This window comes from Melopsittacus undulatus, chromosome 15 (genome assembly GCF_012275295.1).
Source record: "Melopsittacus undulatus isolate bMelUnd1 chromosome 15, bMelUnd1.mat.Z, whole genome shotgun sequence".
Classification (NCBI taxonomy): domain Eukaryota; kingdom Metazoa; phylum Chordata; class Aves; order Psittaciformes; family Psittaculidae; genus Melopsittacus; species Melopsittacus undulatus.
The window spans coordinates 4581355-4599427 of NC_047541.1; the positions used below are offsets into that span (position 1 = coordinate 4581355).

Below are 18073 nucleotides of genomic sequence, written 5' to 3' on the forward strand. Positions count from 1 at the left end.
GTGCTCAAGATTAACAAAGTAAAACCACGCAGCTGCTCTGTTCAGCACCTCTCTACTGGATGTGTTATGCATTCAAACCATGTATGTTTTAAAGCAGTTATATGATTTCCTTGTTTGAGTCTATAAACACGGACCAAAAAGCTTTGCTATTTACCACTCTTTGTGAGTTAAATGCCCCCCTCCCAGAGAGGGGCTGGCAGAAAGTCCCCTTGCCTTACTAGTGCATCTCAATTGCAAGTCATCTGCTTGTGCAGTTTGTTATACCTTTGGTATAACACAGCAAACACTGTGGATCATGAATCAGTCAAAACTTGGGAACAGAGAGATTTGCTTTCTCCTAAGTTGATAAAAACGGAGGCTTTGTTACACTAACATGGAAGTCATTGGCAAGAATTACATTCCCACTAGTTCCTTGAAGGGTCAGCATGCAATATTTGTGTGCCATCTTAGCAGGTAATGTGGCATCTTGCAGCAAGCCATTAATGCCAAGTGACTACAGAGTCAGCAACCCTAACGCTGTTTATTTATATGGCACTCTTAAGATGCTTGAAACGAATGCATGGTAGGTGGAAGTGAAGTCATTTCAGGCATATACTGTTCCTATTGGTGCTCAGCAGTGTGAATACCAAGCACCCAAACCCATTTCTGACCCTCAAACAAGCTGCTAAGTGGACAAGTGCATGGTTTAAAGTAACAGTTAGCACTGCAAGGTGATGAGGTATCTTCCTGTGTCAAGTTGCTTATGGCTTCTGCCTTGGAGCCTTCTCCCTTAGCCAAGCTTCAGGAAGTGCTTGCACTCAGCTGAGCATGTCACTTCAGTGAGAGAAGAATGAACTTGTACAGGCTGCAAGGGGATAAACAAATCATTTTACACAGACACACAATGAGAGACTCTGTTTCCAAGCAAGTTTCTATTAACTGAACATTTTCAGTTCACTTACAAATATTCGGCTGTATCTTAAACCAACAACAGCAAAAGCACAGAAAGTGAATGTTTAATGTCAGGAACCAGCTTTTACATCCAGCGACCAGTTACCCATCCTGTGCCAAAAGGACATTTCCTTTCGAGAGTGTGCTCCTTTATTTCAATCAGGCAAGTTACACAACTGGAAGTGAACACAGACCAAGTATGTGCTTGCAAGGACAGTGAACATCTTTATTGGCATATTGAAGCTCAGTTTCAACAATATCAGCACTGGTCCTCATCCCCTTTGCTTCGACTAAAGGCAAGGAAGTATTCTCCTAGAAAGAGAGCATCCTATTTTCAATGAGCACTTAAGTGACTTAGACCAGAGATTCCCAACACTTTGGCCACAGAACTCCAGCAATTCCCCACGATGGTTCTCTTTCAGACTTCAGCTGAACACAGTAACACAGACACTGTGACAAGAGCTGCATTCGAGCTATGGTAATCGCAGTTTGGGAATCACTGATTTAAGCACCTAAATCCCACTGGATTTAAACACCTGTCATTTAAGCACTCTTGAAACCATCACCCAGGGACCACAGGCTGTACCAGTTGGCTCTTCTCGCTGTTTGGAACCCAGCTGAATGGTAACACCTGCACCAGCTTCAAAACGCAGAACTACAGCATGTTTTGTGTTCAGTGGTTAACGTCCACGCAGAGCAACTGCTTCGGGTTAGGTGGGATCTCACATCCTTGCCAGTGCTTTCGCACATCCACGCAGACTATTATTGTTAGACAGTGAAACAAGGAAGGGCAGGAAAGGTGAAAGCTCAGAAAGCCAAATATTTTTCCATTCTTTACAGTAGCCAAATATGTTCCTAACAGACATCTGCAGTTCCTTCCACACACACCGTGTTACCAGAACAGCTTCTTCAACCCAGGAGCATCACCATAGCCTGTAGAGCTGCAGTTACAGTTGCCTGTAAAACTGCACTGCCTTGACCCCGACAGGACCCCAAAAAGTGGCTGTTTTGGGGAACAAAAACCAGCACGAAGCAAGACCCTTCCTTCAGTTACCCCGTGCTTATCAATCAGCTGGCTCCCCAAGGCCAGGTCCGCAGGCTGAGCAGGCATGTTCCTTCCTGCTCCCTCCTCCGTGCCCCTCCGCTGTGGTTGTGCTGCTTCCTTCCTGTTTCAGGCCTGCCTTTGCTCCGTGCATCTTAGCGGAAGCCAGAAGGTCGAGCAGGCTCTTCCATTCGCCCCAGTTCTGGCCCCCAGCTGGGGGTTCTGGTGCTGCTGCCTCCCCCAGACCTAGAGCACGTTTTGCTTTTCCAGCTTCCTGTTGGCTGGACAAAAGCCTTTTTCCAGGCTCAGTCTCACAAAGCCATTAAGGGCAGAGGACAGCTTAAATCAGTGCTGCCTCTTCCAGCTATGAGTTAAATTCATGGTCCAAAGCCATGACTAAAGCACCTTTCTCACCTCAAGGCAATGCTAATGTAGTCCTAACACTTCTGCCACTACCAGGCAGAATTCAGTCGTTTTCCTCCACTATTTCCCAACTGTTTCCCAGCTAACACACTGATGGTGTAATTCTGCTCCTCACACACAGCAGGGAGACTGCTCCCACTGCTGATACAGTCACAATATTGTGCTCACATGCCATCATTTGACATGCACACACTGTCACGTCGGTACAGCTCGTGCTGTTGAAAGCGTGCTACAAACGCTGTTGTGCAGGGGAATTCAGAGCTGGAGCAAAAGGCTTCACCTCTCCTCAGTTAATGTGCATATTTGGGATCTATGACCAGATCTTCACAGGGGTTTTCGTATTTGCACTACCACTGACTTCAGTTGCACTTGGGAGCACTGGATTTACAGCAGTAATGCTCAGCTAAGAGCAGGCTGCACAGCCACACCTTCACCTTGGCCCCACAATAAAATCAAGCTCAAACTGACTTCATTTCCACACACTTCAGAGAAAAGGCTTTAGTTTATCAAATCAGGGCCAAAGTGGCAAGATTCCTCTTGAACCTTCACTGCTGATGTGTAAAATGAATTAAAATCACAGGACCTCAGTCACTGTCAAATCGTCCTGCTCAAAACTCAAGAGAAGGCTCTTCTCTATACATCAACTTGGCTGTTTCAAGAGGCATGACCCAAAAATGCAGCTCCCAGTAAGATATGCAATGTCTATGCATTCTGTGAACTTCTAATCCCTTATCACGTGCTCATGATTGCAAAATATTATCCCCTTCCTAAGCACTACTGCAAGAACCATAGGTTTTGGGCCTTGCAAGCAGCCAAATGTTGTAACTCTTTTACATCTTACAACTGGATATTGTGAAGATTGAAGAGCTAAAACACCAACCAATCCCCCCAATCAGCTATTTCACAAGTCTCCAACAAGTGAAAAGTACCTTTTGGGAACCACAAAGGTGTGAGGTTATCACACAACACAGCTGTTCGCAGATGTGAGCATTTAGACCCAGTTTCAGTAGATAGGTGACTGAGCCTGGTTCCAAGAACTGCATCTTATATGCTACTGCCACACCAGCAAGAACCTTTCTGCATGCTCTTCATGTTAACAGAAGAAACGCCTATGCATATAAAGGCGTAAGTGGAAATGCTTGAAGTGATCCCAAGATGCCTTTTCTAACTCGGAGACAGCTTCAGTCCTCTCCACACACAGTAATCAGTGTTAAAAATAGAAGCAGCGGAACTACTTTCAACACAACTGCAACACAGGAAGTGAATGCAATTCCATTTAACTATTACCAGCCCAACACAAGTCACCTTACAAAGTTATGCTGGGCCACTGCTCCAACGCTTACAGGACCACTGATAGAGCAGACTAACAGCAAACCCAACAATTCAGAGTCAGCAGATTAATTGCTTGTACTATAAAACCTGACAGCTAAAGCTACACTGATTTGGTAGATCAGCTCATCCCAGCACCCCTAGGAAAAAAGGAAACTAACACTCAACATGTTTATCACCTCTTGTTCATACAAGGTTCAGCTTCAGAAATACTTCTCCATTTTGAGCACTATAGGCTTCATGGTTTCATTTCTTGTAGAGCTGTAACCAAACCAGCTGTAACTCTGGCATCTTCAAGACTTCGCTTACTGAAACAGCAAAATGGGAATGGGCACACATAAACCACACAAATAGGTATTTCTGTCATTCCCAGGTCTAATCCCAGCTCCAACAGCAGGCTGGAATAACCTGAATGCACTGTCTATTGCCTCCTCTGCAATGGAGCTGGTCTGCATTAGTGGATGCCATGGATGCCAGTGTGCCTGGTTAAGGATGTCAGCTCATGTGCAGAACACCCATCTAACTGCACCTGGAAGCTAGACTTATAAGACATTGTCCCCATGAATTGCAGTAGTTGACTAGTATTATATATAGTATTCCTTCCCATTCTAAATAGTTTTCATGGTACCAGTTGGGCTTTAAAGAAGCAAGAAACACTATCGGCTAATTCCTATATCAGTGCTTTAGATATTACAAGACAGAGCTATTACATGAAACATATGTTTCCTTATAGACTTCAAAATCCCAGCACTTTTCAACTAACATATATATGTATTTAAACACCTTGAGTTCTGCAAGTAGAGAATGCCAATCAGTTCAAAGTGTCATGCAAAACACACCAGCAAATTCTGGTATACCTGTATGGTTATGCACAAGGATGTGACTGATCTGAAGCAGGGAGGACAAGAGTCCAGTATGCCGAGCAGGAACACCAAGCCCACTGACCCCTGGATTTATGACACTGGATTTATTATTCTAGGCACATATGCTAGTGTTGTATTTTTAACAAGCTAGATCTCTTTCAAAGTTAAGAGGCTAAAAATCCACTCAATTTTCTGGATTTAAACAGTATGGAAATACAACACATAGCATCTCAGCCCTTAATACACAGCCAAGCACCCAAGAAACAGGCTAACGGTTGCCAGTAGCAGCAACACAGTTCTGCCAGCATCAAGAAACCTAACCACACTTCAAATTGTAATTACTGCATCCTAAATAACATGCTTGCACTTCCATCCACATCATCAAGCCCTCAGTTAGCCTTCCATAAAACTCGATGATGTTATAGGCTCCAAGGACAAGGAATAAGCAATCTTCTTCCTGATTATGCAATAGTTTGAACACTTATATTTGTCCAAGTTCATTTTCAAGACTGAGATCAATTTTGTCAGAAAGGAAACTAAACTAAATGCAAGCCTATGCCAGCTATGTTAAGTGTTAGTTAAGTTCCACAAACTATCACCTAAACCAGCAATTTAAAGCCAAAATTAGAAAGAAATAGCACATTTGGACCTCCAACATCATTTAAATGATAATGGATTTCTTCTCGGGCAATAGATAAGCAGTTAGTTAGTGTTCATATGCTGAAGCCTGGCAAGGAAACCTTCTTTTGGGCTGCTTTGGAGCCTGTTCTTTTCTTTAAGATGTTCTAATTTAAATGCAGATGTAGGACTTCTTCACACTAGTGGGTTTTGTTACCAAAAAGACCCAGTCTTAGCTGTAGTAGAAGGAAGTGGACAGAAAGAGGACTCACACACTACGCACCGCTCGAGTTCCACATTTTATACCCACCTCTTTTTCACTGCACAGCAAATATGTGCAAGCACTCTGAAATACAAAATTAGAGCACTCACACCCTGCCCCCAAAGGGCTTCACCGGTTCATGGCTTAGCACAAGTGCTTTCCAACCCTTTCTCTTTAGAATCCAACTTCCCCCTCCCAAGTCATTCTTCATGTGTTTCCTCTCCCTTTAGAGCACGGTCATTTCCAGGAGACATTAAATATGGGTAGCTTTTTCCTGTGCAAATTAGTAAGTCTTCACTTTGGAGCTAGAGAAGACTATGAATTCCTGCTGAGCCAGCATCCCATAAGGCTCCGTCACAAAGACAGTTAAACATGGACTAGCTTCCCAAAGCTTTTTCCACTTGATATCCTATGGAGAGGGTTTATGATATTCCCCACATTCCCCACCTAATCCCATTCTCTTCTATAGATAGGTTAGCTTTGTTAACTCATTTTGTTAACAGTTTGTTTTCCAAAGTATGCAAGCTGAACTAGTACAATGACTTGTGCTATTTCTTAAAACATCACTCCACATCCTGAGTAATTACTTCTTCTCAGCCTTTCACCTAACCCCTACCCTCTGCTTCCAGAGCTGCATTCTAATGTGAAACAGTTGCAATGGTCTGATTTGATTTAGAAAATCATTTCCCTCTTAATAGACTGTTCACATGATCAGTAAATTTGATTCATTGAGAGAAAAAACGGATCTCTTCAGCCTAATTCATCCTTTTCTATGTAACAGATAATTCCTATCCCTGTTTACTGATCAGCAAGCTATTCTTCTGTCGTGCCATGTGAATAACATTTACACAAGTGCAAAAAAGCTGCTGCAATAAGTAATTTATGAAGTGGGGAAAGCTGACAAATGACAGCTCCTCTGTGCAAGTAAGAGGTCTGGAGGAGTAAAAGCTTTCTGCAACAGAAACAAGAACTATTCCAGCATAACCACTGTGCCTCTAAATTAAACTGTAATCAAGAGCTGCAGCAAGTTCAGCATGCTCAGAGCAGTCATGGCATTAGCATTAATGGCACCATCAATCAATGGAAGCATCACACTGCAGGAAGAACAGTATGTGCGTTTAACCAGTTTTTGTTATCATGGGTTAAAAAGTAAACTCAAGAACTTCACCATGTTTACGGGTCAGAGGAGTCACATATTTACCACTGCAGCAGCACAGCAGGCTAGGCAGTGCTAAACGGGTGTAGCTTTCTGCTCTGCACAGAGACCTGCTAAGGATCCTGTAGAGGATTTCTTTTATTGCACTGTTTCAGCTGTAAGGGCTACAGACTTGACCTTTGGGTGGGTCTTTGTTTTGCGTTTAAAACTCGAGGTGATGAGTCTTAAGATACCTTTTGCATTAGAAAGCACTGTGGATCTGTTAAAGAACAGGAAACAACAGCTTTGGATAAGTGGATAGCCTCAATACCTGCTTATTACTGCAGCAAAGCCAACTAATATGACTAACTTAGCTTTACCTACTGCAAGCCTATGACAATATCCAGAATTATTAACTCTTCAAATACTATTTGATTCCAGTATCAAGGCCTGCAGATGTTATCACTGTGTTTTACCAGGTCCTCAAATACACAATTTGTTTTTATAGACCTATATATTAGCAAGGATAATCCACATAAGCTCCTAAGGTGTTAAAACTCAGAAAAGCAATATATATTCACTATAAAACCCACAGCTTACTCAGAAGTCACCAAGTCAAAGCTGATGTACTTGCTAAAACTCAACTGTAAACAGTAACTAGAAGTTATTGTGGGTACTTATGAGTCAGGAAGTGCATACATAGCTTTAAAAGCACACTCGACAGCATTAAGTTTTAAATAGATATGCAAGTGACTTAGAGCAGAATTCAAACAGCTTCTTTAAAGCTCTCCTAATAAAATAAGCCAGTTCTCTTCACAAAAATAGCAGTATGAGTTTATGCAAGAGTGACAGTCTCAGCTGAACATCTATACATCAGTGTTACAGAGGCAAAACAGCCCTTACAGTCCTAAGAAGAGGAAGCCATTGACTGTTTGAGTGTTCATAGCATGGGATATCAGTTAGCCACAACAGAAGGATGCTTGCAGCACCCTGATGGTTAAGGTATGACGCAGAAGACCTACATTCACTTTTACCAGCTTTATGACTGCAACTAGTTAAAAACTGAAGGAACAAACATTCACCCACATCCGCAAGCACAGTGAATGCTCACACAAGCTTTTTCTCACCTTGTTCACAGCACCTTTACTCCTCTACTGTGTTTTGAAAGTCAGAGAATGAACTGCCTGCCTTACAGCAAACACCAAATAGCACACAGATTATACTGCTACACATTCTATACAGGCAGACTGCTCAACGCTTGATGACACATCCTGCAGCTCAAGCAGCTACAAGACATGGTGCTCCCAGCAGCTGTGCCTCAGTCCACCTTGGATGGACACATTGGAGAACCTCTAAAAAGTCTGAGAGGAAATAAGTAAAGAGCAATATAGAAATAATACATATAAAAGAATAAATATAATAAATATAGAAGAATAAATATAACAGTATAATAAATATAGAAATAATAAAAGCAGAATTTGTCAAGTGAGCAAGACAATTCTGATCCTACAGTCTAAAAGAGACTTCAGTCATTTCTAGTTACTGGTCTGTCTGGCATTTGCATAGCTAGTGTGAAAGCTGTGCAGGTGTTTGCTACTAGCAAAGCAGAGCATCTGCTCTACATCAGCAGACATTTGGGGGAGGAAAATAAGAGCACAGACAACAGGAAACAAAGCGAATGCTAAATCTGGAGGAAAGGAAGAAGGAAGCTTCAAGGACAACAGGAAAAAAGGGTCAGGAAAAGTCAAGACAAAGCAATACTTCAGTACACCAGGCTACATTTTTAAAGGCATGGCTTCAGAACACTGCAGACTAACATTGGCCACACCTTGCAGGAGATCAAGAGCAAACCAGATTGTTTCATATATACATACACTCCCATGAGTACATGTTCAGTGAATATCAGGTTCGGGTTACATTTGTTTGCTTTACAGTGTGCCCACAATCTTAGAGAACGATTGTTTCTGTATCTGAAGCGTCTCACACACTTGGAATACGTGAAGTCATTGATTCTTACAAAAGGGAAAAAAACCCTGTTTTTCTTCAATTCCTGACAAGGTGAGAGGTTTTTCTGAATTTATTCACCTTAAATTACTACACACACTTTAAATGTAGCAATGGTTCATTTAACTAAACGTCAGGTGAAACAAATTGCACTTAAAGTGATCAGGCCCCAAAAGCTTACCCAACCCCAGAATCTGATCCTGGAAGTATGGCATTGAACACAATGCCCAGCTGAAGCAAAAGGGCCATTCTTTGTGCAGGTATCTCTTGAACTGGTATTGGAATCATATACACTGACTGCTCCAACCACTTCCTTTTCTGTTTGTCTATATGACAAATGAGGGAATTAAGAAAGCTAAGATGCTCACTATCAGCACCCAGAAAAGGCTGTCTGGTATTTCCCCTTCATGACAAACCAGTAACTGCTGCTTCCTGGGCTGAGCGGAAAGCAAACGCAGATCTACTGAAACTAGCCAGAATGTGATTCTGCTTTTACTCTTATGTTTACAAGCCTCACCACAGTTGCTGCCCCAGTAAGCTGTTTATTCATAAATGGTGCGATTAGCAGTTCCCCAAAGGCTCCCATCATTGCTGTGAGAAAGCAAGCCTCTATTGGAATGCTGTTTCTGAAGTTCCCATCTATTGATTTGGATTTCACCTATCCCCTTTTATCAATTAGTTTGACTATAAACTGACTAGGATGATTAACTCTTTGGAATCATTTCTCTTTGCTTCTCTCTGAAAAGAACAAGGGACTGGAGGCAAGATGTTGGACTTAGGACTGACGTAGCTATCACTTACTTACTCATGAGATGTTCACAACATACATACAGTTAATCAGAACAAATATCACAGATACATTCCAAAGGGGTTTATAGACCATTTCAGCCTACTTTGGGAGGTAACAGTAAACGTTCTGGAAGGTAACACCACTTCTATTACTTGGGAAAAACACACAAAACCATTTTCAAGACAAATTCTACTTGAAATAACTTCAGAGCAACCTGCTGCTCTGCAAACATCATAGACATTGGAAATCATTTCTCGCCATTACCTAGGCTGAGAGTTCTCCTCATACATCCGCTCCTTCCCTTCCTTGAAAAGGCTGATGGTCTGCTTGGTTTTCTTCATCAAGTTCTCCATGAACACACGGAAATACTCGTTCTCTCCCAGGGTCTCCATCTTCCCCTCGTAGCGCGACAGGATGGTTCGGAGATGCTGGTAGGTGTCAGGCAGCAGATCTAGGATATAGGGTGGGCTGTTCTTCAACGCCAGTTTTGGGTTCTGACACAAACGCACCACCTATGGTTGATGAAGGAAAGCAGTGATCAGATACTGAAACACAATTCAGTGTTACAAACACAATACACTGAAATGTTCACTCGCAACAAGCTCTATTTGTTGTGGAGAATAACAACCACCGAGAAAGAACTAACTCAAAGGAATTTTTTCTGTGCTAGAATGAGAAACAAGCTGCAGCATAGCAGATGTGGTAAGAGAAGTCTGGGTAAAAGTTTAGTTTACGAGAACTCGTGTCCACAGTTACGCATCAACGTATGTTATGCTGTTAGAAGCATACTCAGAACATCAGTACAACTGTTAGAACATCAGTTATGCTTCTAACTTCTGTCAGATGAATTTCAGGGCAAATCCAGATTCTTCACAGTGATTTCTGTGGGTTTGTTTGGTTTTATTTTTCTAATAACATATCCACAGTGACACTAGGAATTAGATTAAAGGGTTATTAAATGACCTCAACCTGTCCTCCGCTTGGCATACAACTGAACATCTCACTTTGCCTCCTTCCAAGCCACATGTGCTCTGTTTCTATATTAGCAGCAAGATCACATATTCTCAAGGCTAAGAACTTGAATCTATTAACCCACATTTTGTGCATTCTACAATGAATTTATGGGATCATTGACAAAATAATTTCAGGCACTTACTTTTGCATTACTTGGTTAAGGCCCAAGTAACAAGTAGAATATTCCTGTTCAGGAGTCACAAGCAATGAAATAGTTCTACCTGTACACACCCAAATCAGGATGCAAGCTGAACTGAATACAAGTCCTTAACATACAGGAACAGAGAGCTTACATGCCAGAAGCTCATGGTAGTAAGTTTATGTCATAGGATAAAGGAAGTCACTTCACCATCCACCATAGCCAAAATTTTCCATTATCTAGACTGGGAGAATGATAGAGATACCAGCAAAGTTAGTGATGCACTTTCAGTTATAAAAGGGCTGCAACTCTGGAGCTGCAAGGCCAGTTTCAGATGGAGTTCACAAGCAGAGAACCAGCAGCTGGTATAGTCTTACTGCACACAAATGAGGTCTAAACGACACTGCAAGGTCCAAGGGCACTGAAGGTATCAGTGTGGTGCTGCAGAATGCAAAGCTTATGGGAAGTGGATAACAAAAAGTGAAAGAACCATCTAATGTCCTTTTGCAGTACATCATTTCCACAACATGTTGTGAAACCTTCAAGAGGCACTGAAATACCTTAACTTCCCTCATACACTTACATGCTGATGGCAAACAAAGTAATTGATTCTGAAACAGTGCTTTAGCATTCAACTTTGCCATTCAGGGTATATGCAAAAAGCAACCTTGTCAAGTGACATCTCCAGTTATATCTGACTTACAGTAGTGCTTCTAATAAGAGCTCACTGAGAAAGATTCAATCTCAGTGCAGAGAAAGTGGATCAAAAGTCAAAGAGAAATCTGACTGCCATTAAAAGAATGACGTGCCTAAAAAAGCCTCTGCAAGAACACATGGAAAACTCCTGCCACAGTTTTCCTCCCATTTTGAAGAGGCTGCCACGGTCTAGATAAGGAGATGGATGGTCAGACAACTGACTTACCCAGTTCATTCTGACACCTGAACCCCTGTGAACAGCATCAACAGATTAAGTCAACGCACTTGTCCCCTGAATAGAGAACTTGCTTCACCACGCAACATGAATAGGTTCTAAATATGCTCCTCAGTCACAGCTGAGTTGTGCTGTGAACAGCAAAACCTTGTTTTCAGAAAGATTTATTTCTCCTTTTTTTTCCATGAGAAACCGGTTATTACACATTTTAAACCCTTAACAAAAACACACTCTGCTCTGATGAAGCAGCCACATTAAGCAAGTGTGCACGTCACAGTATGTACTTCTCCCTGTCATCTGTAATAGGAAACAGTTTGGCTGTTACCCCTTGAAAACACCCAGCTACAGAGGCAGCAGACCCACTGTGTTGCTGTCATGTTAACAAACCAGTAGCAATGAGGAAAAACATCCCCACAGCAGGAGCAACTTCCATATCCTCATAGCCCCTATAGAAATGTTTCCCAAGTGATTTGCAAAGATACCTCAAAGGGTTAACAGAAAGGCCAAAACTGCTGTGATATTATGATCAAACAAGCTGCTTTATTTACCATCAAGGTCAAAATCTGCTCAGAGAAGCACTTAAATAAAGCTATGGAAGGAGAAACTGCTGCCTCTTGAGCAGACTTGGTCATTTCATCACAGGAGCAACAAACCCAGTTGCATTCTGCTTGGTTCTCAAAGTGTGCACTTGCAGCATCGTGACAACGTCCAAAGGAATGTTCCCAGCCCTGGGAACAGCTGCCCCTCAGCGAGCTCCCCTGCCTCGCACAGGGAGCAGCAACGTGGAAGGGAATTGAGCAAAGAGCAGCATGTATTTTCAGTTAGGTGGGATGGGAACACACGCAAGCAATCCGTGTTTTTAAGATACCACCCAAACTCATCCATGTCCGCCTGGCTTACACTTTATTTGCTCAGGAACAAGCCTTTTATGGAGATATTCTTTTGGTTTTTAGAAGCACCAATAAAGTGTTTCAAACTCAGCACAAAGAGACTGTGAAGAAGCCTAAAATTGACTGATCTTCATTTTCCAGCCTCAAGAGAAGAAAATAATAGAAACAAACCATTTCCTCCCTCAGTTTTGAGACAGGAATCTGTTCTCTCCTCAGTCGAGGAAAAAAGTCTCAAGCAGATTTTCTAGGCCTGGAACTGAGTCTTTTCCCTTAAGACTCTTTAGCTTGCCTTGACTTGTCTCTGGATGTAAAACATTCCCTTCAGCACTGCTTCGCTAGGCCTGCACAAATAAAGGAACTGGGTAATCAGTATAGGGAAGCAGTGGCACTAGATAAGAAAGCACTGTCACAGGCACAACATACACATAACCTGAGAAAACACAGCAGGAACCAGCTTATCTAAACACTGCAGTCCAGTTATGCAGCTGGATTAGGTGCATGTTAGTAGGAGCAAGAAAGAAGCACTCGAGAAAACAAGATTCCTAAGCAAATGCACTCATTTAACAATACCCAGTATTTGTTAGGAAGGGCAGAGAATGCAGCTTAACAAGCCTATCCAAATTGTCACTCCAACACATCCTGAATCCCCTCTCTCAGCTTCCTGTCTGCCCATCCCATCCTCTTTCCCCATTTTGCTCATCCCCAGCCTTGCACATGAAAAGGCTGGTGCCATCCTGCTTGCTGCAGCCACTGGTACAGCACCCTGCTTCTTGTTCAGGCAGCAAGTCCCCAGCACAGACATCACTTACCTGCTTGCCTCAGACAGGGGAGGGTGTTTAACTAACCGGCCCCCAATGTGCTTCTGTGCCAGATGACCATTCTCCCCTTCCAGCTCAGACCCCTTCTTCAGCACAGTTCTGAAAAGCCATAGTCTTTTCCTCCCTTTAAGAACTAAGTACCTTCTTTACTAAAATCACATCCCATTTCATCCTAAGCCAGCAGCAAAAAGAAAACCTACTCAAAGGTCCCTTATCTCCTGCTGAATTTGCATTTGCCCTCTCCTCTACTTACAATGAAGGTGACCTAGAGTGGCATTTCTCCACATCAGTTTTAGAAACTGAATGCATCAGTAAGCTGTTTGGAGAAGCTTTATCTCAAAGCTTGTCTTCCTCCTCCATGTCTTGCTACATGTACTCTTACCACCTTTCTGCTACATCCTTTATATCTCATCCTGAGTAGCTCACAACTACACCACCAATTCTTCAAATAGAATCCACAGCAATGAACTCAAGAGGTTTGCATTACCTGCTGCCCAGATCACATTCATAAGAACTGATTTGTAATTTCATCCTTTTGTGTAAGAAACAGGAATTGTTTTCACCAGCCAATACATTGTATGTTTCATACACTAAACACTGTTTTATTTGCTAAACACAATAAGGAGATGAGTTTATTATGAGCATAATAAAACCAAACTAACAGCAGTTCCTCCCATCAGAACTAATCTATACTCTTGACTAGGTTCAGGACACTGCAAGTAAATAGCTATGCTGCTGTTGGTCACTGCAGGCTCACAAGATGCTTTACAATGCATTCAGCTTCCAAAGACATACTTAACCCCTATTCCATAGATAAGCACAAAAACATCACGGAAGGTGAACAATCCACTGCACAGTGATGGAAAGGGCTACTTGATGTCCACGCTCTCTATGTGTCCACATGCAACTGTGGGAGGAACAGTCAGGACTGACAAAGATTAGAACCTGAAGCAAAAGGAATCCAGGCAGCTTATGGAGAACATTATGGGGAAAATATTTGGACAAGAATCAACTTGCATAGGAAATTCATCAGTCACATCTGAAAACAGAGAAGCACGAATGCTTTGACAGCACCAGCTGATTATGCAGACTTAACAAATGAGGTCATGAATGTAGCGTACGCACATAGATACAGCTCTGAAAGGCAAACACATCACCTACTAAACATGCTCACAAGCATTTCTTTGGTTTGCACCTGTAATTTCATTTCTTGGCCCAGAAAACTAACCCATTTTCAACACTTCCCATACGTTTAGCCTTTCTCACCACTGGTTTCGCAAGGACTATGTCTGCCTGGCAAGCTGCTACACTACTAAAGAGATGTTTAATTTGGATGCGTGCATGAGTACAACCAAAGTCTAATTGAAATCTGAAAGGCTTTTCACAGCCAGATCTTTCCTCTTGTACAAATCAGACTGAACAACTAACTCTTTAAGCCTTTAAAAATTAAGCCTACACATCAACGTTTTCAGATGCTGCCCTGCCAGGGCACATTTAAAAGAGTTTTCTTTAACTTGTGACAAATACAACAGCAGCCTTGGTTATTCTGTCAGTGATACGGTGGAGAGGGTATGCAGCCAAAGACTGGTTGTGCAGATCTACAGCTGTGAAAGTACCCCCCCCCACACACATTAAAGCATCCTGCTGCAATTCGAAATGCCAAGGTAAGGAAAAGGCTGTTTTCAGGCCAACCTTTTCCTTTGACCAGACCAAGTTATGAGGTCAAACACAGGTTGACATTCACATCCATTCTGCATGCATGAGAAGGAAGATATGTACTCTTACAAGTTGTACCTGCAAGTTAAACTTGAGGATCACGTTTCCATGCTCAAACTACCTTTCCCACAGTAGCAGTCATGCTTGCCCTCAATGTTTGTAAGAGAGCCACTGGCACCTCTCTAAAGACTTTCTTCTTTGTCCCAGTCTCTCTGTATAAGGTGATCAAAGCTCATCACAAGCACAGCAAGGCACAACTATAAACCATGTCTTTTGTTGAGCCAGCCAACACAAAGTGATTTCTTGGCATGAACGTGATTTAGTATGTCCTTAAAAACATCACCTGCTTTGGGATTTACTGCAGGAGATTCAGACGCTGCATGGATAAGCAATGCAGGGAAAAGAGAAAGAAAAGCTGAAATGCATCAGGCTGCAGGGCACCGGGATGAAGGGTGCCCATCAGCCCTGCTTGCTCTGCTCCCAGAGGGGAAGAAGGCAGCAAGGTGACATTCCCCAAGGACTGGAAGCATCTTTGCCAATGCTTTTACTCTGCACTACTTTTAGGGCCCTGAACCCAGCATTATAGAACACACTGCATGTTTTAGACTCATTTCTCAGGGCTGAACAGTGGTAACATGAAAGGATCAATCAAAATCCCATGAAAAACACTGGAGGATGTTTATTTTATGCCCACTTCTGGATGCTCACTTACTGAGCCTCCTATAAGTAATGGAGCATTCACTAACATCTCATTCCTGAAACAATGGCTTTACCAACACACCCAGCCAGGCTAGTACATCACTTGCCTCACACCATCACACCACTGGGCCAAAACGTCTGGTGTCCTGCCCCTTTCAGTAGCCATTCCCTGGCACTATAAGAGGTGGAGAAGGGGAGAGTCTTAGTGACCCCAGAGTGTAGTGCCTTGCATAAAGGTGTAGGGCTGTAAGATGGCCTTTCCAATCCCTGCACCACAGGTTCACATTATTTAATGTTAGATTTCCTACCCATTTATCTTTGCATAACTACATGCATTCATTACACAGACTTTTATGGGGTTTTTTATCAAGGTCCCAGGAAAAGGTTTTGTGCCGAGCTCGGTAACATGGTCCCATTGATTCAGGATAACCTGAACCACCACAAAGCAGATGTTCAGCTTTAACATGCAGTCCCCACACAGCAGGCTCTGCCACAGGCCAAAGCTCACCTTCAGACAAACAAATCCTAGATTCCTCCCTCGTGCAGTTATATCCAGGTAGGAATTCCTACTGCTGCCGCCACCAGGATGCACCTGCAGCTCCCTAACACACCTCGCCCATATGAGAACACAGTGGTACAAACCCCTGAGCAGGTCTGCATCCTCCATCCCAAACCTTCCCCTCTTTCCCCAGCCTGTTCCCTTCCACAGCCCTGCGTGCAGCTCATCCCTTACAGAGCTGCTCTTCGCTGTCCACACCTTCCCATCTCCACATCCCACTCCCATCCCGCTTCCGGCCTCTCTTCCACCGCATACCTGTCCACCAGCTCCCACATCCTCCCCTCCCCAGAGCACTGCACCCATTCCTGCGCCCATACAGCTCCCACCCCACACACACGCTTCACCCTACCCCCAATTCAACCCTACAAACCCCTGCGGTTCCAGGATCACCTCAGCCCCCAGCTCCAGCCCAACCTCTCCAGGACAGCCCTACCCCAATCCCACCCCCCCCTCCCCAGCCCAAAGCCCTTCGCCTCAGCGCTCCCTCAACCAAGCCCCGTTTCCGCCCCGGCCCGACCCCCCGGAGCCGCCCCACGGCCCGACCCCCCCTCCGGGCCCACCTTGTCCATGAGCTTCCAGCACTTCTCCACCATCTTCTTGTCCACGGCGCCGGGCTGGTGCGGGCCGAGGTGGTGGTGGTGCGGCTGGAACGCGTCCTTCATGAGCCCGATCAGCCCCCCGGGGCCCTTCTTCAGCGGCGCCGACATGAGGGCGGCGCGGGGGCGGGGGGCAGCCGCGCCCGGCCCGTGTCCCCCGTCCTGCCCCGGGGCTCGGCCCTGCAGGACAACCGGACGTGCGGCCGGGCCGGGCCGGGCCGGGCCGGGCAGGGCAGGGCAAGGCGGCGGCAGCGGGAGCCGCGGGCGGTGGCGGCGGCAGCGGCGGGGGCGCCCGGCTCCAGCGTGGCCCCGCCCTCCGCCCCGACACGCTGCGCGCTGATTGGCGGGACCGCCCCCTCCGCCGGGGAGGAGCCGGCGCTGATTGGTCGGTAGCCGCGGCGGAGGGAGGGGGAGCGGGGAGGGCCGCGGCCCGTCCGGCAGGCCCCGCCCGGCTGCCGTAGCACAGGCGCAGGGCGGAGGCGAGGGCGGCGCGGCCGCCATGTTTGATGAGGGCGGGCGGGGCGGGGCGCGGTCGCCATGGGAACGGCGAGGGCCTGGCTGAGGGCACCGGGCACGGCGCCGGTCCGGACGGTGCGGAACGGGATCGGTTCCCGTTCCCAGCAGCAGGTTCCCGTTTATTCGAAGGGCAGAAAGGGGAAGGGCAAGGCCGTGTGCACAGGGGGTGAGAGCAGGGGGACAAACGGAACCTGTTGGAGCTGACAGCGCCAACCCTGCAGAGATCATGGCGTGTGCTCCACAGTTCTGGGTCTTCGCCGCCTCAGATCCTCCTTTCAGCCTCCCGTTGGCTCCCGGTGAGTTGTGGCACAGCGCATGGCTGCTGAGGTACGGGACGAGCAGGGCAGAGCGGCCGCACGCAGCACACGGGGTAGGAAGGGAGCCCTGCATACATCGGTTATTAAACTGTCTCGATTTTACTGCCTTTGGTAAATATTCCTGGGACAGGCTTTAAAGCCTCGTCTGGCTTTAATTACCTGCGCAAATTCTCCTCAGGATTATATCGACCTCAAATATGTCAACGTTTATTGAGGCCGTGTTCCTGAGGCTTTTCCCATTAGGTGCTAATGGATCCTGGCTAATAGTCAAGCCGGATTGACCACCGGAGGGTGCCGCAATACCACAAGTACCTGGCGAGACGGCTGGCGAGGGTAACACCGGCTTCTGTGGAGCAAACATCACCGTGGCCCCAGTCCAGAGATCGGGGAACGTGCTTGAAGCAATTGCATTCCCAACTATCTGCTTCCCTGGGCAGGATTCACTCCACGTTACAGATGTGTTTCTATAGGAGGCTTCTGCC

General features: G+C 45.1%; 1 protein-coding gene across 1 annotated transcript in view; it reads right to left on the reverse strand.

Moving 5' to 3' along the window:
* CBL (Cbl proto-oncogene) overlaps positions 1 to 16963 on the reverse strand; it is a 31449-nt gene extending 14486 nt beyond the window's left edge. Inside the window, exons 1-2 of the mRNA XM_034069625.1 lie at positions 16723 to 16963; positions 9661 to 9908 (exon numbers count right to left, since the gene is read on the reverse strand). Coding sequence (XP_033925516.1) covers positions 9661 to 9908; positions 16723 to 16869 — 395 coding nt within the window. The 5' untranslated portion in view covers positions 16870 to 16963. The remainder of the gene's footprint in view (positions 1 to 9660; positions 9909 to 16722) is intronic.
* Between the last annotated feature and the right edge of the window lie 1110 nt (positions 16964 to 18073).